We start from the raw sequence: 25,987 nt of genomic DNA on the forward strand, positions 1-25,987 counted from the left end.
TTATTAGCATTCTGTTCTTTGTTTTTTAATGTTCCCTCAAAATGAGGATTAGACTCTAGTTACCTAAATTCTCTCATTTCATATAAGTTAAACTTCACATCCTAGGATTCAACAGGACCAGGAAAATTATCTGAGCTAATCATCTTACCACCTAGCTTCCATACTTTACAGAACTAAGTATCACTCAGGGACAGGTGAACAACTGGGAAAGGGCAATTGATTTTTACTGTATTAGTTGGAGAGAGGGCTGTAAAACTACAACTGGCAGATTTCTGTACCAAAATGTACAACTAAATGTACATTTAATGAAAATACCTATTTCTGAAAATCAGTTTTACAGATTGTTTTAGAAAACTACTATTGAGCTCTTCTTTATGACTGCAGTTTTTTTTTTATTTAAACACATGAAAACTTTATGCAACTTAAATTCACTGACTATTCAACTAAACATATACAAAGAAACTATGCAGGATAGATTCTAGAACAAAATTAAGGTTAGAGGATTTAGACAAAAGGAAGGAATGACAAGATCCCAATCCAAAGGGCAATTAGTCCCAGAATAAAATCCCAATAGGAAAACTGCAAATTAACAAAGCCAAAATAGGAATCATATACATTCAAGACATTCAAGATAGCATGCTCAAAAAAAGCAGTGTTTGGAACACACTTCAAACTAAAAGGCTCTATTTCTTAAATTATACATAATGTCACTATAATTTGTATATGTACATAATTTAGTAAATTTCATTCTCCTATATCTCGCCTCCCAGTCCTCTTCTTCCACTCCACTGGTCTCCCTTCTAATTTCACAGGATCAAACCACCCCCTTTCCCCTTTTTTTCTCTCTAGCTTTCATAAGGGAGAATACACAAGTCCCTTGATTTTCTGGTCTGTGTTGCTCCTTTGCTTAACACAGTGCTCTACAGTTCCTGCATATGTCATACTTTTATTCTTCTTTCTTTTCTTTTTTTTTTTGGTACCAGGGATTGAACTCAGGGGCACTTGACCACTGAGCCACATTCCCCAGCCCTATTTTTGTGTTTTATTTAGAGACAGGGTCTCACTGAGTTGCTTAGAGCCTTGCTTTTGCTGAGCCTTGCTTTTGAACTCAGGATCATCCAGTCTCAGCCTCAGGAGCTGCTGGAATTATAGGTAAGCACCACTGCCACTGGCTTCATTCTTCTTTATAGCTGAATAAAACTCCATTGTGTGTGTGTATGTGTATGTATGTGACATTTTCTTTATCCATTTATGTGATGATGAATACTTATGCTGGTTTTTTAACTTGGCTATACTGAATTACACTGCAGGGAGACATGCTCTGTATCTGATACTGAATCAATGAATTTCTTCTGGAATTCCAAAGTCAAAACATAAGGTCCTGAAGCCCTAAAACTGTTTTCCATCTTTCTTGTCTAAAGGCATAATACACAATTTTTTTTTAAGATAGAACAAAGTTTTCAAAGAGTCCTCTGCATCTCCTTCACCTTCTACAAAGTTCACCTCTTCTATTTTCAATATAATTCTATCACTCAGTTGGTATCCAAAAACTTGATAACAGAAAATTACATAACAACATTCACCTAGAAGAACAGGGGAAGACTTTAGATAAACTGAATGATGCAGCATGGTAAATACAACTTATTCCATTTCCCACTACTTCATGCACTCATAGACAATCATGAGACTGCTGCTTCCAAGAAACCACAAGAAGGCCCAAATTACACCTCTGCCTTAGCCCACCACCACCACCAACACCAAAAAGCTCAATATGGCAATCTTACACAATAAAACGAAATATGGCAGATTACTATTTTCTCTAGGCTCTAAAAGAAACTCCAAAGTTTCATGTCATTAACCTGCAGAAATTAAGTCAAGTCCCAATATATAAGGCCATGGGTTCAAGTATCTTCACAATACAACTTGTGCCAAATACCATACAGACTAGTGCCAAAATACCCTACCAAAAACCTTGATTGTACTCAAACTTTTTGAGATCCAAAATTCTTTACTATGAAATGGAAAAAGGAAGCAAAATCTAAAACACTCTGTAGATAACAAGAGTATGTCCCTGACATCAACATTTGCCAATTACAATCAATGCAAGTCTGCGTATATTTAGACAACTACATAACATATTTTAATGAATACACAGGGGAAAATAAGAAAAGCTTCCAAAGATTATTTCTATAGATAGTTTCTTCTTTAACTTTACAATTCTGTACAATTATCATGGCTAGTTTCCTAATTCAGGAAAAATAAATATTCCTCTTGCCTCCTTGCTACTCTAGGGTCACTGCTATCCCTCTGATAAGACTACTTACTCCACCAAAGGTCAGAGGTGCAGAAGAGCCTGATAAACTAAAGCCTTGTTGGTCAAACTGTACCAAATGGTTCTGACCTTGGCCTTAGGGTCATTTCTTCATATTTATACCAATCCAGACCCACAACTTCTTAAAATCAGCTCTTTGTAGGTTTATGTCATTCTTGGAACAGAAGAAGAGGGTAAGTGGAACATTGTTGTACTCTGTCTTCATTTTCCTGACCTGCCAGAGGGTCCCTGAAGCAGCACCTGGCCTCACTCCTTGCAGACCCTTGTCTAAGCCAGAAACAAACTCCATGAAACTTCCTACAGTACAAGTAGGAAACTAATAATATGTACACAGAACAGTGTTGTTTAAAACCCTAATCCAGCTCCAAGTAAGCAATGGCAACATCTGACCACAGCTCTGAAGAGTTTTAAGCAATACTTGTTTCTGCATTTCACACTGACCCCATCTGTGCACAAGTATGTACCTGCTTGCATACTTGACATGGTGAATTAGATCAAGGCTAGGCTCTAAAGAGAGTGATCAATAAAAAAGAATGAAGAAAATTTTACTCCCGGCCAAGATAAACTATCAAGCGCCAAATGATTTAACCTCCTACTTAAACAAGTAAAATTAACCAAACATATGAAAAGAGTTTATAATATCAGGCAATGCAGGACAGTGATCCCTGAGAGGTTGCCACACTTATTACCTCTTAGAAGAGATTCCAGGCTACAGTCCAGAGAAAAGAATCTCAACTACAGTCCAAAGGAGTCTATGAGTTAAGAAGATAGAGCTGAGTCTCTGGAGAGACCACATCAACTACAGGTACAGGACAGAATTCCAAAGAGCTTCACAGAAAGCAAGTAAGGCAAAGATCTGAGAATCTTCCTTGAAGATTCAGTATAGCATCTTCACCTCTGAGAAAACCACATACAGCCAGGCAAAGAGTTGAATCCTGAAAGAAGTCCATAGAACAGTATACCAGTGCTCACAGGGATGGGGAAAAATGCATTGTTCATATAACATTAGGGAGAGCACTCAATAGTGGGGCAAATTAGCCTTAGACCACATGCTGATCTGATTTAAAAAATAATAATAATAAATTAATTTTAAAAGAATGAAACTATTCCCAAATGACTGACTGTATTCCAGAACAAAGGTCAAGAATATTATAAAATGTAAGATATCTCTAGTGAGGTAAAATTCATAATGCCTGGCGCCTAACTTAAAATTAACAGGCATTCAAAGAAGCTAAAACATAGTGACTGGAGTTGTGGCTTAGCGGTAGAGCACTTGCCTAACACGTGCGAGGCGCTGGGTTCGATCCTCAGCACCACATAAAAAAAATTAAATGCTTTGTGTTGTGTCCATCTACCCCAAAAAATAAATATTAAAAAAAAAAGGAAGCCCAAGTGTTTAGTAATAACCCAGCAGAAACTGAAAACAAAAACCACTCAGTTAGAACAAAGAAGCTAAAACATACATCCATGGCAAGAGGGACAGGGATCAACCAAGTATAATCCAAAGGATAGAATAAAAGACAAAACCATTAAACAGCCTACAATCTACACCTCTAATGGTAGTCAGTATGTTCACAAAGGAACTCTAGGCTCAAATTATTTTATATTGTCCATTAAATCAGAACCCAGTGCATTTGGAAAGCAACAACTTAGATTTACAAATGCTTCAATTACTCAACCCGGGGTGGCAGAGTAAAAACTTAACAGATAGGAAAGTAGGAACAGATGACCTACCACTAAAAAACTATAATCATAATCTTTGAAAAACTAAATCACATGTAGGAAAAAAACCACTTCAATAAAGTTAATATGTAAAGTCATCATTTTAAATCATATTATTAAAATAATTTGTGTAATCAAAAAAATCCTAAAGTTATACCTGAATCAAAAATATAGACAATGTCAAAAGAACTATTTTCTATAGCCCATACTTGGATAGGTGTCGGGGTGGGGGCACAGCTGACGAGTATTTACATAACATTTATCTTCTTTTAAGTCTCACTTTACAAATAGTGGCCAAGCAAAGATTTTTTGATGTCTTATGTTTTCTTTTTCTTCTCTTTATTTTTCTTGTCTTCATTTCTACTTAAACTACCTCAAATCCTACTTTATGTATTATTCTGGTAACATTTCATGATATACCACAGTAGATGATTAAAAAAAGGGAAAAAGATGAAACAGAATAATGATCACGTGGAGAAAAGCACTAAAATCCTCCCTTGGAAAACAACCTGATTCCTACAGGGGCACCATTTGCAAACTAGTCACGCAAACTGACCTAAGAAATGCCAAGAGGGAGTTTGCTCTGAAACAAACCAGAATATTCAGCTAAAGCCCAGGTGAAAACTGGGTCCTCCTTGGAAAAGTCTAGTTGGGTGCACAGAAATTCAAAAAATGTGCCCCCCAGCTCACTCCAATTCCAACTATATATACACCACAGCCATGCTAACTGCAAATCTCGGGCTTCAGAAGAACCTAGAAAGGCAAATGAAAAAGGACAGTCGCGGGCTGGGGATGTGTCTCAATCGGTATCGGGCTCGCCTGGCATGCATGTGGCCCGGATTCGATCCTCAGCACCACATACAAAAAAAAAAAAAAACCCAAAGATGTTGTGTCTGCCGAAAACTATACATAAATAAATAAATATTTTAAAAATTCTCTCTCTTCTCTCTTTAAAAAAAAAAAAAAGGAAAAAAAAAGTGCAGAAGCATTAAAACCATGTGGATTCAGACAGATAACTGCCTTTTATGGCCCTTCTCTACAAAAAAAGCAAGTCCCAAGAAGTGACACGGCCTTGTTTATCTCAGTAGCCCAGCAGTGCTTGCTATATTAAACATGTTCCACTGTATACACCACAACACCAATAAGCTCGATTTATTTTCAATACAAAACAAGAGAATCCCAGACCTCAGTTTACTTATACATGGGATGAAGACAATATCTCATGGAACTCTAATCAGCTCCTAGCAGGTAAAACACAACCCAGGGTGAGCAATAAGTATCAACCCACAGTGACAGAACTAGGTAACATGAAAGACCTTCTGAGAGCCTAGCACATGGTGAGAACACATTATGATTTTTGGAAAATGAATTATAACTATCTCGGCTACTTTATTAACTGAATAATCCCAAATACAAACTGTTCCTGAAGCTGCCTGTAGAAAAGCCAGCCCCAGTTAACTCAGGTGATATGAACCTCTGCATCCCCCTTCCTGTTAGCAACAGTGAATAGAGAAGATTCAATTAAATGACAGGCAGGCTTACAATCTTGCTGCTGTGATGAGCTAAGAGTTCTGAACAAGAATGCCAGGTGCCAAAATTGCCAACAGCAGAGTAATCTATTTTCTTCCCAACTGCTATATTTAGGATGGGTTTATTACTCAAGAATGATCAGCAATGTGTCCCAACTACTTATGTTATTACCTCCATTCATACATGAACGCTACATACACACAACACTACTGATGTTCCTCCTGGAAAAACAAAAAGATGTGGAAAGTTCATAGATATCAAGATGACTGGCAAGGAAAGAACCAATTATCTTTCACATATGATTCAACTGGGAGTAAGACAATCTGCTGCTGAGACTGACATTCCTCAACTGCATTAGAGGAAAGGGTTGCTAAAGCCAGAATTAGACAGGCAAGGGTCTGATCCAGAGGATATAGGGATTGAAATGTTAACTCCTTCAGAGCCCTTCCTCCACCCTTATCAAGATAACCTGCCCTGCTCCAACCTGTTGCTAAGGTAACCTGTCTCAGGGATTGTCCCAAGCTACAGAGAGTCAAATTAGACCCTCTTCCTGCCCAGTTCAGGCCACCTTGGCCCCTTCAGAGCATCTACTTCTCACCTTCTGGCCATCACACCAAGCATTTGCTGGGCCTAGTCCCATACCCAGGAAGGAAAGAGATAAGGGGAATAGAGTAGGAGAAAGAGGGAAGCCTAGGATTTATACAAAGGCAGAACACCCTCCCTCCTGGGGATACCAGGATACCAGCTATGTTCCCTTTCTTCCTCCCCCAAGAAATCTATGTTACCTCCTTTTAAATAAACCCTGCTTTATATGCTTATCTTGGCATGCTTCTCTAATGTTATACTTCAACATGTGAGAAAGCAGAACTCTCACTGGTAACCAGCAGTAACATTACCACCACCAAGACAATGGACACTCATCCTGCAGCAACCCGAGTGGGTGCATTCTGGGAAACATTCTAATATTGAATTCTCTGTATTTTTTGAGAAAATTATATTTCATTTGAATGATTTTAGAAGGTATACAGGACTACTATTTACAAATGTGAAATTTTATTACATAAGAAGTGTTTTTCAGATTTTATAAGGGAAGTCAGTAATATAGAACTGATGTGATCCAATTGAAATAAACAGAAGTTAAACTTCTACAAATTTTATAAACATAAATGGTGCTATCCTAGCTTAAACCTGTTTCTTAAACCTTTTTATAATAAATTCACCTACTATCCCACCATCCCATCCAGCACCATAAGCAAGCTGCATACTGATTATTCAGAAAAAGCGAAAAAGTGAATTTCTTTTTTTAGATCAGAATACAATTTCTTGTTATTAATCATTCATTATACAGCACTGTAGGTTAATCTACTACTTACACATTTCACAAAATTGTGATAAATCATTTTTAATCTACAAATAACTCATTAACTCGATATAAAAGTTTTCCTTAAATGCATTCCCTCCATTCTGGAGTGTGAGTACTATGAGGAGGCAGAATGGAGGCAGTGGGAGAAATCTGGGAAGAGGATCTCAAGACACCACAGCTGCTCTCTGTCCATCAGCAGTCAAGTGATACCACTCCCTAAAGAACAACACAGTCCTCCCTCTCCTGGGATTCTCATCTCCTGCCACTCTGAATGACCATGAAATAAAACATATGGTCAGAGACTGCCTGGAATCAATCTCCTGAGGCTGGCCAAGTCAGACCAATTTTTTAAAAATAAAATTCTTAGGGTAAGGAAAAGAATGTAGTTGCTAAAAAGAGGACCATCAACTACTACATGCCCATCTTCAGAGTAATGGGGAGGGGAATTGGACTTCTTCAACAAAAAAAAATAAACCCATCACCATCATAGAAACAAACACAAAGTTAAGTCTCAAATGGTATCTCCCCTCCAAAAATATATATGGATTTATACAGTCCAAAATTTAGGCCATTTAGTTACATGCTGAAATAAATGCTCCAGTAAAGACCCTTAAAGGTCATTTACCAATTCAAATAAGCACAAAGGATACTCTCATTGAGACCTAGACCTGTCCAACTCATTTATCTCCAACCACCAATACAAACCACCAAATCCACCATCTGACATTACTCAAAAAATAAAGGCTAAGAAGTGGTTATGCCACTCTCCTTAACAGCCTTTTTAGAGCTTGTCCATTCACCCATCCATTGGTTCAACACATGTGATTTGCATGTACATATTCACAGCATGCACTGTGCCCTAGAGCTAGAGAACAGGCACTGGACAGGGAAATGGCTAGCTACTAAAAGAAACAACTAGGTTAACACTGACAGAGACTACACAGCACAAGGAAAAGGAAACAGGCAAGGGCAACCAGCTGCCCCAGAGGATAAGGAAAAACCATTCAAGGTGCACTTGGGAAAATCTTACAGGAAGAAAAGAACTCTGGGAAGAGATAGCATCAAAGCAATCCAAATGAGGATCCACAGCACACAGAATGATGCAAGCAATCCCAGGCACCAGAGAAAGTACATGCACATTCTTAAGCCCAGACTAACTATGCTATTAATAAAATACATCTATAAAGGATATCAAGAAAACATCTTCTTTTCTTACCAGAGGCTTGTAGCCTCACCTCTGAATCTATCAGCTTTATGCATAAGGTGCTCTCTTAGTGCGTGGACATTTACACACTGGTATATACCCAGCACCTAGTCTCGCTGAAGAATACTAAGCCCGAGGCTAAAAACTGACACACAACATAAAGAAACAGGGAAGATCAGTGGAGTAGGAGGAGAGTGAGGGAGGAAAGCAGGGAAGAAATTTGAAGAATGAATTTAATAAATTCATGTTACATTCTTATGTAAAAGAATAAAAGGGAATTTCATGTTTATGTAGATGTAGAAGCAAGGAAGTTTAGTAGAGGAGGGAGGAGTGGCGAAAGAGGAGTATGGGGATTGAAATCAAACTCTTCACATGTATGATTTTGTCAAAATAAACCCCCAAACTATGCATAGTTCTCTAATAAAAAATGAAAACAACGACATACAAAAGCACTATAATTTCTGTTTACAGAATTAATTGGATTTATCAGTTTTTCTAACTAAAATTAGATACAGAAGGGGAAGTGAGTTTAAAACTTATGGTTCCCTAAGGCTTACAACCTTTAAAGGTAAAACCGCAAAATCAAAAGGAAAGAAAAACATATGCCAATTAAGCTAAAGAGTACAGTGTAAAGGGGTAAGCTGATTTTGCAGTTCAGAACTACAATTTCTCAATGGTTAATTTGAAGACTGACATCCTCAATTACTTGGGGCGGGGGATCATAAAATCTTAAGAAATATTATAAACAACAAATTCTAGGGATAATTCTGTTTTTAAATGTATTCTGAAGTTTTTCAGATGTTATAAAAATAATTACCAGTTGAGAAGGAAGAATCCCCTACCATGTCCAGTACAAAAGTCAATGCACTGAACTGCTTATATGTCAACAATGTGTACACATTAATTTTAACACATAAATTTCTAATAAGTATTTAAGTATATAAATTAACATTATATAAAGTCCAATGAAATTATTACATACACATAAAAATGCAGTGATACTATGGCATCTTTTCTAAACATTCCTTCAAAATGAATAGCAGCTACTTAAGAAGCTGCATCCCAAAACCAGACTCAGAGGTGCAAGCCTGTAATCCCAGAGATTTGGGATTACTTGGGATTACAGGAGAATCACAAGTTCCAGGATAGCTAGCCAAAGCAACATAGAGAGGCTCTGAGTAACTCAGATCTTGGCAAAATAAAACATAAAAAGGGTCAAGGATGTGGCTCAGGGGTTAATCTCCCCTGGGTTCAAGGAGAGGAGAAGAAGAGGAGAGAGAGAAGAAAAGCACCTCAGACACAGCATTCCTTGTGAGATCTGAACCAGATTTACTCTCAAGGTTTGGCTAAAGATTTCACTGCTGGTTTTGCTACCTATTATTACAAACCAGCTATTCCTTCAACTTAGAATGAAGGAAAATAACATGCCCACAGTAGGGATGCACAGGCACTGGGCTATGTGATGTGTGCTCAAATAAGACAGAGCTACTTCCAATTCACAGAAATCTTCACAACTGCTCAGGAAATAATCTTGGGCTTTTGAATCATTTGTCTTCTAACTGTAACCGGCATTATTCCATTATGTTCCAAATAATTTTCATATAGTTGCAGAAGAGAACGATATTTGTTTGTTTGTTTTGGTGGTGCTAGTGATTGAACCTAGGGCGCCTTGTGCATGTGAGGTAAGCACTCTACCACACTGAGCTATATCCTCAGCCCCTAAGACCAGATGTTTTTGAAGTTGGTGCTGTCTCACAAACATGGAACCCCACATCTGTATCCACTGGTCACAGATAGGCCAGGCTGCTGAATGAAGTAGCATGATATGTAAAACAGTACCTAATATTTAAGTATCAGCAGAAATATACAAACTCTATCAAGAAGTTTCAAAATGTGAATTTCAAACAGTTACTATAAGACTTAAATCATAAATGGCTTTCTTGTTTTATTTATATTCAAATGAATTAATGAAGATTATGACAAAAATCTTGTCATCTAAGAACTATCTGACAAGAAAAACATCGATTCAATCCCCAGTATGTGTAGTGATTAGTCTACCTTTCAAGATCTTGTAAGCCAATATGGAAGAACAACTAAAAATAATAAACACTTTTGTGGGGCTGGGGATGTGGCTCAAGCGGTAGTGCGCTCGCCTGGCATGCGTGCAGCCCGGGTTCAATCCTCAGCACCACATACAAACAAAGATGTTGTGTCCGCAGATAACTAAAAAATAAATATTAAAAAATAAATAAATAAATAAACACTTTTGTTCAGTACTATGAAGTTACTTAAACTGACCTGTTCTTTAGTAGTTTACAATCTAAAGGTTACACTGTCCTGTCCAGGTGTATTGACAGAAGAAGTAACACTACATGAATACAGAATATATACACACTACAAGCTCAAAAACAGAAGTGTACTATGAAGTGGTAACTTTAAAAAGTTAAGAAAACTATATATTTGAGACTAAGCAAAGTTAAGGACTTCGTCTTCTGAATTATTTGAGAAAATCCTCTTGGAATAAATACAAATTGACTTTTAAATTAAATGCAACCACACAGACAAGCACATGTTCAACTGGAGGTTTCTTGAGTGACTAATAGCTTTACTTCACAGAAGACTGAAAACACACTCAAAAGTCAACCAGTAGTTAGCCTGGGGGCAGGGCATTATGGAAGGGAATATCTGTTCCAATTTTTTAGATGAGTACATTATTTTTAATAAGGCTTTTTATCATTTCTATAAGTTTTTAAATATATTTGCAAATATAAATGTAATCTCTATATGAAACTAAGAATATACACTAACATTGTATATTTAACTTAGTTCCTAAGTCAAAGAACACACACACCACACAACTCAATTAAAGCAATTAAACCAAATGATGAATTATGAAATTATTTTTTTCACCTATCTGCATTTTCTTCTTACAATAGCTAATTCATAGAAAAATTTAAACTCATTCCAGAAGTTGCTTAAACTTTCTGTTCCAACAGCTTTACTGATCTATAATGCAGGAATCACGAAAGTCATAGTGTACTATATTAACTTGTTTTGGGGACTCAACTTTCTGCCATCTAAATGAGTAGAACTAACCAGTAAAATTCAAAGGCCCAAACAACCTTGAACTTTTAAGCCAGAATGAAGAGCTGTGAAGAAAGCATTCTTTATGTGGGATGAACTCCCTGGAGCTACATTCATCTTCGAATTCTGCTGGATTAGAGTGGCCCAGCCATGGACTTGTGGGTAGAAGGAAGATACATGATCCCTGCACAGACAGGAAGACAGCAAGTCCTCTGAACAAGCTCCTAAGTCAAAGAACGAACACACACACACACACACAGCACCCACACCACAATCGTCTTCAGTTACTCTGGCCCGACCAGAAACATTAGGAGCAATGGATATGTTTTTCCATCCTCTTAATGGTGACAATAAAAACATACTAAGGAAAATAACTAGAACCTATGATCACTTATAAGGTAGCAGGTTAACATAACTTAAAGAAACTTGTAGGACTGCACTGTGAAGAAGGCCCTTTGGTCTAAATGTTACCACTGTCCCATGATTTTTGTCTAGTTGACTGAATAAAACTGACAGCTATCCTAACACCCTGCTACCCCATTCTACAAACTAGGGCACTAAAAAGCATTTTCAAAACACACACACACACACACACACACACACACACACACACACACACACACACACACACGGTTCTTATCAGTCACTCAAACCATCATTAAGGAAGACCATGTTGAGTTAAAGATGCATAAGGGAGAAGATCAGCTGGAGCTGTGTGAGCAATTGTTTTCACAAAGACCAGAGAGATAATGCTGCTTCATCCTGTAGTTCCAAATTTTAATCTATCTCTATAGCCAGTTCTTCCTTTTAGACCAAAGGGCCACAGGGGAAATAAAGAAGCCACCTGACAGGAGCTGGCAGGAAAGAAAGCTGCATTGAGAGGCAGGAGGCTGGGGGGTAGCAGAGGAAAGTATCTAGGGCCTTGAGGGTTTTTTCAGCCAAAGTGATATTTTAATATCTTTAATGAGAAGAAGTGAGCAAGGAAACTCATATTCACAATGTAAAAATTAATATGCTAGATACTGTCATTTTCATTCTGACAAAAGCCTAAGAGGTAAAAAGCCTCATTTTATGAATGAGGAAACTGAAGCTTTAAGGTTAATTCTAGACCGTAGTTTAATAAAGGATGTATTCCTATTTTGGGATAAAAACCAGGACATGACTATTCAATAATAAGGCAAATTTTCTATGAGACTCATAAACTATAATTCGCCTTGGAAGAGATGTATGGACCCTAAATTTATGTTCATAGGAAAGAGGAGAAAAAGGTTAAAAAATAGTTCAGTGATTACTCTAGAAATGCTTTAAAACCTAGAAATGTATTTGTTCTTTGTAATTCCTAATGACTTCTTTCTTTTTTCTTTTTCTTTTCTTTTCTTTTTGGTTCCAGGGACTGAACTCGGGGGGCACTCAACCACTGAGTCACATCCCCAGCCCTGTTGTTTTGGTTTTATTTAGAGACAGGGTCTCACACAGTTGTTTAGTGTCTTGCTCTTGCTGAGACTGGCTTTGAACTCTCAAGCCTCCTGTCTCAGCCTCCCTAGCCACTGGGATTATAGGCATGAGCCACTGCGCCCAGCTCCCTAATAATTTCTTTCCAGAGGGATGATATTCAAGTATGAGTAAATAAAAGCATATCTTGCTATTATTTATAACTGCTAGCATTTTTATTTTATATGATTACAAAAAAAGAGAACAGTATAAAAAGTGATCGATCATATCTCCAAATTCTCTGCAATAATTATATCAATTATAATTTTCAAGGACAAAGAAACCAATATTTAATATCTATTATGTGTTTTCTCAGAGTGACCCAAATACCATCACCAAATTTAGAGCATTCTATTTAATTACTCCAAGATGTGAGTGCCTAGTACTTACACAACATTGCACCTTGTTAGGAACCACCGTTTTTAAAACGTAAATACGAACACCAAACACCCCTGCTATGTTCCTATAGTGAACTGGGAAATACCACAGCATAAATAAAATAAGACTGGGACTCCATTCTGGCAGTAAGCTATGGTAGGTCAACTACCTCTTTAAATTCCAATTGCAATCATCCATAAATAAAATGAAGGTTCTTAAACTTCAAAAAACAGTATATCTTGGGTGAACAGCTAACTTCTCTTCCTCTGCTTACTAATTAACTACATAAGAACATCGAGGAAGGAATTCCATGTTATGGAAGTCTCAATTGCAATCTTAAGTTAGAATGAATTAACAGAAAATAAAAAATCACATTCTATCCCTACCTAAAACAAATTATATAGTCCTTCAGATTTTACTATGGCATCAATGCCAGTTTAGCTATTTTTAAAACATCTTAGCAAGTACCTATTTTTTTAACAGTTCAAATTTAATCTTAAAGTAGCTATTATTTTTAGGGATAGAAAGATAGAACAAAGAATCAGCTTTACAATCAGAAAAACATTGGTATAAGTCCCCAGAATTTGTTCTTTCATCTACATGAAGAGATGTTTGGGGCTTGGGGTTGTGGCTCAGTGATAGAGCACTTTCCTAGTAGGTGTGAGGCACTGGGTTCAATCTTCAGCACCACATAAAAAAGAATGAATTAAAGATATTGTGTCATCTACAACTAAAAAAAAAATTTTTTAAAAAAGAGATGTTAACCTTATTCTCAAAAACTGTTATGGTTTGGATGTGAGGCGTCCCCCAAAAGTTCACGTGTGAGACGATGCAAGGTTTGGAGGAGAAGCCATCAGGTTACAGTCCTAACCTAATCCGTGAATTAAACCCCTGACGGGAATTAAGTGAGAGGTCACTGAAGTGGTAAGGTGTGGCTGGAGGAGGTGGGGACTGGGGCATGGCTTTGGTCTATATATTTGTATCTGGAAAGTGGAGTCTGTCTGTCTCTGCTGCTTGACCAACATGTGAGCCACACTCTTCCCCATGATGTTGTGCCTCACCTCCAGCCCTGAGAAACAGAGTTGGCTGTCTACGGATTGAGACCTTTGAAACCATGGGCCCTTAATTAAACTCTTCCTCCTCTACAGTTGTGCTGGTTGGGTCATTTAGTCACAGTAATGAGAAAGCTGACTAAAAGTGCACTAAACTCAATTTCCATACCAAACTAATGCAGTCTATTATATCTAATGTGACAGCCATGCTTTTTTCCCTCTTAAAAAGTCACTGTGTTTCTATCACTCTATACCAGACATTCTCAACGGGAGCAATATTACTCAAGGGGGATCAAAGGTAGTTCTTTGAGGTAGAGAAAAAAAGCAACACTTTCAAATTGGGTTGTAATATCATTTAAGTCAGATTGAAACTTTCGAAGGTAATACCCAATAAAGAAACAGAGCAATTTTGCTCAAGTAGTTAAGAGAAAGAAGGTAGTTCATTTTAAAAATAGAAGATAAAGTGAGAAAGAATATGGGGTGGATAGCGTATGTATACTTTGACGAGAGAGAGAGAGAGAGAGAGAGAGAGAGAGAGAGAGAGAGAGAGAGAGAGAGAGAGAGAGAGAGAGGGAGGGAGGGAGGGAGGGAGCCTGAGAGCCCCAACACACTCTCTCCTGGATAGTCCTTTGGAGACTGTCAGAAACACGCAATGGCAGGGAGAAAGTGCCGCCAATTGGCTGAATTGGAAGAAGCCAGTATCAAGCTACAAGGCCTGCAGCATTTGACTGGCTTCTGAGAAATAATCAGAAGGAACAATAGGTCACACAGTCCATAAAGATCTCTCCCTTCTCCCTTTTGTTCTCATTCTCAGTCTAGAACAGTACATTCTTTACACTGTGTTCCCCTTCAACTGCAAAATGGTAAAATTGTTAAGCTTTACAGAGCTTTGCTTTTTTACCTGAGTGTTCTGGTTTTACTCTTTTGCTAGGAACAAGATGTCCTGCCATCTGTGGGTCCTTACCTCAGAGGTGTTCAAATACCTGTCTACCTGAAGTGATGATGCACATTGTGTGGCATTCAAGGCCTGGAGTGTGACTCTTGCCTTTCCAATAAAATTAAAGGCAGAGGCTGGGTTTTTACCTGGATGTTTTAGGCATAAATCAGGCTTTTACAGATTTGCTCACACAGCACAATCCTAAGAATGTAGAAGATGCTCAACAAAATCTGCCAACTGCCCAGTTCCCATGATCCAACAGACAACATACCCAATATTTTTCTGTCCCTAAAGAATATGCCAGGATTGCCAGTCCACAACATTTTAGTCTTAGGACAAAAAAAAAAAAAAAAAAAAGCTTTGACTGATCTACTAAAAACAAACTTTAGAAAGGTGAAAATGGTTGATTACTGAATAGGTCTTATTAGGTTCTGGTGTTTAAATAAATATTCTCATAACTATAGTAAGTTGGGAATCAAAAACCTGGGTTCTGGATTCATCCTGTGCTCACAATGGCGGTGAAGGCAGACTGATAGTGGCAGTAGTGAGACACTGAGGAGCCAGATGAAAAGTACAGACTATGGTGCTGAAACGGATTAATAAGGTGATACCCATCTGCTGACACTACTTCAATGGTGATTTTAAAACTCTAGAGAGGCAATAACATAATGGTAGAGACTGACCACTGAGGAGAAATGCTTCAATTAGAATTCTAGCTCTGAGCAGATTTATCCGTGTGTCTTTACTGGATGGGTATTTGTTATATATTAACAATAAATTCCTGTGTGTCTAATAGATCTCCAGGCACTGTTCTAGACACTAGGATGCCAACAGTAAAAACAATCTCAAGTTTCTAGATATTTTTGAGGATGACAGGGGTTAACTGTGTGGCTTTCAACAGGCCTCTGGCACATGTCACTCTTAATAGTTACTAAAGTTACTACTGCCTTTTTAATATCAGTGTGTAATTCACATGAACAGGTTTTGTTTTGTTTTTTAACTGTTATTTCCAGTCTAGCAATCTTGATTAATTAATTAGTTAATACCAGGTTTTCTCTCTTTTTTTTTTTCATTTATTTTTTAGTTCTCGGCGGACACAACATCTTTGTTGGTATGTGGTGCTGAGGATCGAAACCGGGCAGCACGCATGCCAGGCGAGCGCACTACCGCCTGAGACACATCCCCAGCCCCCCAGGTTTTCTCTTGTTCTAACTATTATAAAGAATTATATAAGATTGAGTCTTGACATAAAACAATTTCCAAATTGGAGAACCAGTGTTTCTGGGACATGGTTGATCCAACCTATAGAAAATTTTAACTTGTTTGGGGTTTGATATACCACATGCGAAACTTTTTAGAAATATTCCCAGGTCCAAACAGTTTTACTGAGGGGACAATTCTGAAGGGGTTGCTTTTCTTTTAACCTGTATCAGTATGGCTTTTGTGTGTTCCTTCACCTACTTTGAAATTGTCATCTGAAGTCCCCAAAGACAGACATTAAGGTATGTCTATATTCTTCACTAATATTTTATTGAAATGATAATTACTGGAATACTTTGAATCTTTAATAATGTGTTTGAACATGCCACAGAATTTAAATTTTTTTCCTTCAGTTTGGATTTTTAATATGGCTATTCTTAAACCAATCAACCACAATGAAACATCATACTACAGAGTACCACTTCATTACCATTTGACACACGCACACAGTTTGCCTCTTTTCTTTCTCCATTAACCCAAGAACGTTCAGCACCCTGCTTTAGCCAAAGGAAACAATACAAATGTAGGCATGACAATACAAGGTGGTCCATCATCCAAGTAATCTAGACCAAAATTTAAAGAGCTGTTTTCCAAAATGGGTACCTTTTTATATAATTTTGATTTCTAAACTATGTAAATAGTTTATACATTCAAAAGTTAAATCATAGAAAAAAAAACAAACCCTGTAATTAAATCTGTAGAAACTAAAACTAGTTACATAATAAATCGATAAACCATACAGGAAAAAAAGAAGGATCTCATGCTACTTCTGAACACAGGAATCTATAAATCTCCTTAAAAGAAAACATTCTAATGGTAAAGAGAACTTTTAGTGGTAACTGTTACTGTAATTCTGAAATGACTTTATGTTCACTAAAGCCTAAATGAGCAAATTATTTTTATTAGAAATCAATTTTTTTTCTAAGAGAAAAAACAAACACAGGAGATAGACAAGAAAGAAATTAAGAGAAAAATAGTTTTTAGAATAAGTGTATTTCATAATTCTGTCTACTCAAAGGGCCTAGAAGCAGTAATACCTGTGTAGCAAAGGAGATTCAGATATTGGTGTCTACATTTCCTACTAAGCAGAAGTAAGGCTCCTCAGAACAAGAGATTTCCCCTTTGTAGCAGGTGAGCTTCAATGATCTATTTTATCAAAACACAAGGTAGTACTCAAAATTAATCTACTTAAAAGGCTACAGATTCTTTTTTTTTTTTTATTGTTGGTCGTTCAAAACATTACACAGTTCTTAATACATCATATTTCACAGTTTGATTCAAGCGGGTTATGAACTCCCAACTTTACCCCATATACAGATTGCTGTATCACATCAGTTACCTAAAAGGCTACAGATTCTACTGGGAACCCACTGGGACCATGTCAAAGGAACCCACTGCCTAATTTGGTAAAATGTGACTATATAATAATAATAACAACAACAACAACTGTAATTGAGTTAATACATTGAATGAACAAAACTGCTCATGTCTAATAGCAATATCCAGGGAAAGAGAAAAGACAGGAGAGGGTGGAATAGGTCTGAATGGGTGATGCTAATACATACAGAAAACAGGAAAAATCATCCTTTTGCAATAGTAACTTACCCAGGCAAGGGTCATCAAAAAATTGCTAAAACCATTAGTTAAAAGCTTTGAGTGAACAGAATATCCACACCATGCTAATGTATCACCCTGGAAATTATTTATTAAGTATAAAGCAAATGATGCACCTTTATAGTGGAGAAACCTATTACTCACCTCTTCAAGCAAACATTCAAACTTGGCTTCACTAACAGTGAAACTAAAATTGATAAGTCCCTGATAATTAAGTATATAATACTTAAAATCACCAATGAGGTATTCTTGACAAATAATATTCTGCATCCAGTCATGCCTCACAACCTAATTTCCAGTTTACAGGAATACAGGAGAAAAAGGAACAAGTTAAAATGTAACATGAGTAAACTATTAGACAAATCCAGAATGCAGGATATTTTGCAAAACAACTGGCTGGGCTCTCCCAAAAGTCCATTTCTTTAACACACACAAAAGGTGGGGAGGCCGGGGCAAGGGGGTTACTAAGAATCATTACTAGCTTAAAAATGAGTTTAAAAAAAAAATAACCAAATGAAATGCACAAACCCAGATCAGACTGTGATTCAAAAACTTAGCTATAAAAATATTCTTGGCACAATCAAGGCTATCTGAATGTAGACTGAATATTAGAATGAAATTCTGGAATTATGATTATGTAAAGAATGTCTATTTTAAGACGGCAGGTTTAAGTATTTACAGATCAAGTATCATGATGGTACTGGTAATTTTAACAACAACATATATAACACATACATCTCAAACAAAATTTTAACACAATTGTTGAATTCAAGTAAAGTGTAGAGTGTGTTTATTATTTCAACAATTCTGTAATTATGAAAATTTTCATAATAAAAAAAGCTGGGGAAATGTTATTAAAACACAAAATAAAATTCTATCCTTACAGACATGCCTTACTCAAAGAGTTTATGAACCCCAAATAGGCACCATTAATGTCTAGTTAATTCATGTTTTTAATCTTAGAGGTTAACTGAAAGTAATGTTAACTCAAAAGTAAAAAGAACAATATAAGAGCCATTTATGTATAATAAATGTTTAGCATTAAGACATAAGAACTAAAATGAAAAAACTATCAAGAATATAAATTACTGCTGGGCTCAGTGGTACACACCTATAATCCCAGCAGCTGGAAAGGCTGAGACAGGAGGATCACAAGTTCAAAGCCAGCCTCATCAGAAAGTAAGGCACTCAACAGCTCAATGTAGACCCTGTCTCTAAATAAAATGCAAAAAGCAGGGCTGGGGATGTGGCTCAGTGGTTGAGTGCCCCTGAGTTCAATCCCCAGTATCCTCCCCCCCATAAACAAACAAACAAACAAAAAGAATATGAATGACCAATTCAACTATCCCTCAAAACACATCACAAATGAGTACATGTTAAACTGAGGAAATCTAAATAGGCTCCGTGGACTGAACAAAGTTGGTTTCCAGGTCTGTCTTTGTCCTAAGACATACAGGCAAACAAAGTGTAATGAAGCAGCCTAATTTGGAGTCCCGGTGAAACCCTTAGTTTATAAAAGCAATCACTTGCTCTGCTTTGTTTTATGCATGTACTCCAAATATGATAATGTACTACAGTTATGCAAGATACTATCAATGGAGTAAACTGGGTGAAGGGCACGTGGGACTGTCTTACACATTTTTCTGCAAATTCCTGTGAATCTATAATTAAACAAAACACACATTACAGACCTGTTGGGCTAGTATCATCCAGTCTGAATGTATTGCTAACTGTCTCCTTAAACTTATCCCAAAAGCCAATCAAAAGACATGCTTTCCTTCAAAACAATCCTTAAAAATCCTAGTCAATTCTTTTATTTTTTTAATAATTTTTTAGTTGTCGATGGACTTTATTTGTTTATATGTGCTGCTGTGTGCTCTACCACCGAGCTACAACCCCAGTCCTAGTCAATTCTTAATACTAGTGAAGAACAAAAGGAAATGTGAAGAGATCCATACATCTACAAATAAATGCCTCACTTCTAGACCCCTAAGTTTGCTACTAAGGTCTCATGTCACCTCGCTCCAAAGTGGAATCTGAATTCTCAATTGGTTATGTTTCCATATTTTTCACTTAATCACTAGTGAAGAGGGATCACATTTTTGCATTCAATTGAAGTCAGTTCCAGAGAGCTCAGCGCATTTACACTGCCAACAGCTAACTGCTAGGAAGTTAGCTGCCATTCAACTTCCCATGCCTGCAATTCTTCTTGCCTTCTGAGCCTGCTAACTTAGCCTCTCTATTTCACCTGAGTCAGAACAAGTTTTTGATTCCTACGCCCCCACACCAAGAATAAGTATTTGTATCTTTTTGCTCCTAAGATGAAACTGAGTGGAAATCAAAAACCAAGCAGAATCCTCCTTCATCATGCAAATCCTTACCAACAGCCCCTCCTGCTGGAGTTATAACCACGAGCATCAGCTGTAAAATCTCTTCACAAGAACAGCCAGGGAGCCCTTGCCATGGAGGATAGGGTTAGGGTTAGGATAGGCATGTTTTCCCAGCTGCCAGCTGCACGTGGTCCTCTATCCATAATCAACACTTACTCTGGGTCTTTCCTGAGCCACAGGTTATGGCAGAGGTCACTGCATGAAAAACAGCACACAAGAAGCATCACTGAAAGGCCAATATGCTAAAAGGTTGACTGGGTTTGGGTTTGGGGGGTTTTTTGTTTTTGTTTTTTAATTTTTGTTATTTTTTTAAAAAGTCACTATCTGGTTTTCATTTCACCTGAGCATATAGGTTTTCCATTATTTTTTTTTAAGGAGTCCTGAAAATATTTGTATTATCCATTTGCCCAACACTGTCTTAATTTAAGGTAAGGAAATACTTTTGTAGACAACTCAGCTGTAGCTCAGTGGTAGAGCACTTGCCTAGCTCACCTGCATAAGGACCTAGGTTTGATCTCCAGCTCATTAGGGGAGGAGGGAATCTAAGGACACATGAAATGCAAAACCATCTATTACACATGCAAATATGAAGTACTTTACAGCTATACTCAGAGATATGGTCTAAAGAAAATACACCAAAGCACCATTAAAGACTGTCAAAAGGCAGGGAAATATAAGCAACTACTTTTTTCTTTATACTCTCATATATTTCACACTTTCTTTCCACACTGACTACTATGTATTGCACTTTATAATCAGAGCCAGCTTACAGGATTTGGGCCTATTGGGTTACACCTGAGATGTAAAAGAGGGCATTCACTGGCTGGCCACGACAGCAGTGTTAGAAGCAGCAGCACAGGCTAAAGGCACCCTAGGAAAGAAACTTAACTCTCAATTCATTAAAACTCCAAAGCTTACATTTAAAAATGTTACCCACAAGTCTGCCAGTAAACAGGGCAAGAAGTATGTCAATAAATATGGGGGAGAAAAAATGCAGGCTCTAGTGCCACCATTTCTCAAGGCAGTGAAATATATACCATGACATGAATGGAGACTGTTATGGTCTAGATGTGGTGTCCCCCAAAAGCTCACTGTGAGACAATGCAAGAAGGTTTGGAGGAGAAATGATTAGGTTATATCCTCCTAATCAGTGAATTAATCCCTAATGAGATTAATTGAGTGGTAACTGGAGGCAGGTGGGGTGTGGGTGGAGAAAGTGGTTCACTGGGGGCATGGCTATGGGGTATATATTTTGTATCTGGACACTGGGGGTCTCTCTCTGCTTTCTGATCACCAAGATGTGAGCTGCTTCCCTCCCTCCACACTCTCCAGCCATGATGCTCAGCCTCATCTCGAGCCCTGAAAATGCAGCCAGCCTTCTATGGACTAAGACCTCTGAAACCATAAGCCCTCAAGTAAACTTTTCCTCCTCTACAATTGTGCTGGTTTAGTCACAGCAGCAAAACTGCTGACTAAAACAGAGATTTTCATAGGAAGGTACCCATGATCATTCCAGGCATAGAGATGACACTTCACAGATAACTCAACTACTGTACTTAAATTACAATAAGAATTTACTGCTCTTCACCACTCTTTAAACTAAAATTAAAACCATATTTAACTGGAAAATATCTAATTTCCCATTGAGCTGCATCCCAAGACAGTACGACTGTAACTCAACACAATAGTCCTTATCACAATTTGTTAGAGAACCTTTAGATTATTCACCAAGCAACAGCATTTTTTGCTTTTTGTCTGTTTGTTTGTCTCTAGTATCCTCTTTGATGAAAAAAAATAAGAAAAGAAAAGAAAACACTTCATGATGTGAAGATCAGCATAGTAGGAGGCAGCCACAGGACTCTTCAGATTACTGGAGAGCACACCAAACAAATCAGTTTATTAGCAATCACCACCTTTGGAAGACCCCAGATTTGAGGAATTAGGCTTGATTTAAACCTATTCTAAATTGCTAAAGCTGCTAGTTAATTCTTTCTAGAATCTATGAGATCCAGTGTTCAATCCTGTTGATAATTAGGCAAACCAGAAGCAATATGAGTGTACAGATAAAAATAATTTAAGCCAGGCGCAAGCACATGCCTCTAATCCTAGCCACTTGGGAGGCAGAGGCAGGAAGATCCCAAGTTCAAAGCCAGCCTCAGCAAAAGCGAGGTGCTAAGCAACTCAGCGAGATCCTGTCTCTTACACTCACAGGGACAGGGACATACACACACTCAATTTTGTTTGAGTTAAATTCTCCTCTTTCCCATCTAAAGCTGCACAGTAAATCCTCATGCAACCATCCCCATAACTATTTTTTGCTACTAAATTTTGCCAACAATCTGCTCAGCATTCTAACAGATGTTTCTGTTTTCCAACCTCTGGGAACTTGGCTGGTTCTGTTTTCTTCCCCCATGTTAAAAATAAAAGAAATGATACAAATGTGGCCTAATACCCTAGAGAAGCTTTTCCCCATCCCACACCCCTCCATCTTCTTGTTCATGTGACCTCCATGATCCCTTCTCAAATCTTTTCTTTTCCATTACAGAAGATGTTTCCAATTATGGTTCATTATATGCTGCCAAAGATGACATCACTCGTGTGTGAGTGTGTGTGTGTGTGTGTGTGTGTGTGTGTGTGTGTGTTAAGCAAATGCTACTATCTAGAGGAACCATTTGGAACAATTTAAGTCACCAGGTCTGCTACAAGATCTATGAACTCACAATGTCACACCAGGGCAATTTGTTTCAGTAATCAGAATCTTCAAACAGAATGATACTCTTATGTTGGTGGGTTTTCCTTTAAAATATGTGATCCAGTCTTACCTCTGTGACATCCATAACTTTGATGGCTGCCAGCTGACCCGTTTTAACATGTCGACCCTGGGAAACCAAGAAAAGATTGATCAGCACACTTTTGCACAGTCATTAAAACAGAATGGTTAAATTTTTCAACAAATCTTCTGTGTTTTGCTTATTAATTAAAGTGATGAAACAGTCCTATGCTTTCCAATAGAAAAGAGTTTCTAATATAGACAATCATTTTTTTAAAGACATCAAATAGAACAAATGAGTTCTGATAAAAGCATTAATTCCTTCCTTCTTCACTTTCTTTCTTTTAAAAAGTGGTGCATCTATATTTAATTTGCATATCATTATAATCAAGCAACTTAAATAACATGCTTCAACATGATAGGTTGAATACTTTTTCCTTTTTAACACTCCACATGGAAAATTTTTAAAAAATAAAATAAAAAAGATCAAAAGCCCAGACACTTGTTTTTATGTCAGAAATGGAGACCTGTCATTTTTTCCTGGTGAACTCATAATACTTGTTTTTTAATATTCATAAGAGTTATACTTAGAGCCAAGCAAATACCTGAGCATGAACCTCTTAAAGACTCAACAGAAATGGTCCCTCAACAAATGCAAAACAGAAAGAAATCCCAAGAGGCTGTCTCTCTGTGGTCTCAAGATGAATATAGTAGTGAATTTTTTATTTCAAACCTGAGGAAAATTCTCCATTTATCCTGGAGAACTTATGCAAGAACTCAAGTTAAAACTTGGAAAAAGCAACTACATGAAAATGACATTGTAAGACAACCAGTACTCTCAGTAACTGTGACCTGGCAAGTCCCAGATGGGTGGGCCTTGGGTGCCACTTCTAACAGTGGAACAACAATGTTAGTTACAGCATTAGGTTGTGGTGTACAATCGAGGTGCAAAGAAAAAGGCACGGCATGTGGTCAGTGGTCAAGCACAACCCAGGATAAAATGTGGCCAGACACTGATGCCCTCAACCGATCACAGTATCACACAGCTCCTATGACTATGGCAACTGAATCATGAAGCCAAATTATGATTTACTTGTTTCCAAGAAGAAAGAGCAGAACTTAAGAGGATATCGTACTAAATAATCCTCTGATACTTTCCATGTAAGGGATAAAAAGATCATCTCTATATATCAGCTCTCAAAACCTCAGTGGGTTTATTTCCAAATGACTAAAGCAAACTTCTCACTAACAGAAATCAAGAGATGGGGGGAAATGTCACACGAGTTGCCCTAGCTTTCCTTCTTTTTTTTAAAAACCTTTTATTTATTTATTTACTTACTGAGGGTCAAACCCAGGTCCTCACAGGGGCTAGGCAAGTGCTCTACCTACCGCTGGGCTACACACAACCCCAGTCCCATTCTTTTTTTTTTTTTTTTTTTAGAGAGAGGAGAATTTTTTTTTTAGTTTTCAACGGACACAATATCTTTGTTTTGTATGTGATACTGAGGATCGAACCCGGGCCACAAGCATGCCAGGCGAGCATGCTACCGCTTGAGCACACAGCCCCAGCCCCAGCCCCATTCTTTTTGAGAGGTAGTTACACAATGCTGGGAATGTGTTAGGTAAAATGTGGGGTTGTTCTGACAAGGTAACGCTTAAGATCCCTACAGTCAAAAAAATCCAAGGGTCTATGAAAATCCTTTCCAGATGTTTGTTTAGTGGTTATCGTTCTTTCTCTCTCTCTTTCTCCAAATAAATTAGCATAGACATCACCATAAGGAGCAACTAGAAAATCATCTGGGCTTTCCTCTATGCCTGAACTCAAGAATGCAAGTGTGTATTCTCATATCTTAGCATAAAAGTGTGTATTCTCATATCTTAGCATAAAAGCTCAGATTTGTGAATTCACTCAGCATTTGCTTAATATAGAACATGAATTTCCTTTACCAAGGAATTATAAGTTAGGACCTAGTAATGAATCAATTATTTTGATGACAAAAGTAAGATCATGCAAAGGCATTAATCTTTGTTAATACACACTAGGTCTCCAAATTAGGTCCCACTTTTAAATTTAAATTCAATCAAGAAATCTAATAATCCTGCTCCTTCCTAAGAAACAATAAAAGTACTAGTGAAAAAAGAATATGGGTTTCAGGCGCCTCTCCTTCCTCCTCAAGCCATCACTATATTTCCTTAGGGTAGCTGCTTAACTTTCATGAACTTCCTAATACTGCTACAAAACTCAATGTGTTCAGATGCCTGGTGCCCAGGCTATAGATGAAGTAGAGAAGAGTATGGAAAGCCTGGCCATTCTGGCCTGGCACACAGTGAAATCTCAGCTGAGTGTCCTTGTCCCTCTCATAAAAGGCCCATGGCCAATTCCTTCCCAACCCCCCAACCCCCAAGATTCCAACTACCTTGCACCTTGTTAATTTATGACCATTTGTAATTTTTGGAAAGCATGGCCAATTACAGAGGCAGCTATGATGCACTAACATAGCATGCTATTCTAATTACTAGGGAGAAAAAAGCAAACCTATAAATTTGAAACCACAAGTCATAATTTATCAAGTGAACTAGACCACCTTTGTGTAAAGTAAACAAAATGGCCAGCAAAACAGCCTGACCCCACCCCCCAAAAAAAATTAAAGCTCAGACTGAATTACTGAATATTACTATCATAATTATGAGCCTAAAAGTCTACAAGCAAAACATTTTTAAGGGATAAAAATGTATCTGTGATTTACTCAACACTACCCAAAAGAGAGTTTACTGACTGCCTCCAACCCAAGGATGAGCTACAAACAAATGTGCCCAATCTGGGTGACCCATGTGCCAAAGCTGGTTGACCCACGCATTG

The 25,987-nt window shown here is 37.6% G+C and overlaps 1 protein-coding gene across 50 annotated transcripts in view; it reads right to left on the reverse strand.

The window, feature by feature from the left end:
* Positions 1-25,987, reverse strand: part of Map4k4 (mitogen-activated protein kinase kinase kinase kinase 4) — a 179,272-nt gene that overhangs the window by 75,483 nt on the left and 77,802 nt on the right. For all 50 annotated transcript variants that reach the window (XM_078028779.1, XM_078028787.1, XM_078028790.1 and 47 more), the window contains one exon: positions 23,180-23,236. In XM_078028779.1, coding sequence (XP_077884905.1) covers positions 23,180-23,236 — 57 coding nt within the window. The remainder of the gene's footprint in view (positions 1-23,179; positions 23,237-25,987) is intronic.

This window comes from Ictidomys tridecemlineatus, chromosome 12, assembly GCF_052094955.1.
Source record: "Ictidomys tridecemlineatus isolate mIctTri1 chromosome 12, mIctTri1.hap1, whole genome shotgun sequence".
Classification (NCBI taxonomy): Eukaryota; Metazoa; Chordata; class Mammalia; order Rodentia; family Sciuridae; genus Ictidomys; species Ictidomys tridecemlineatus.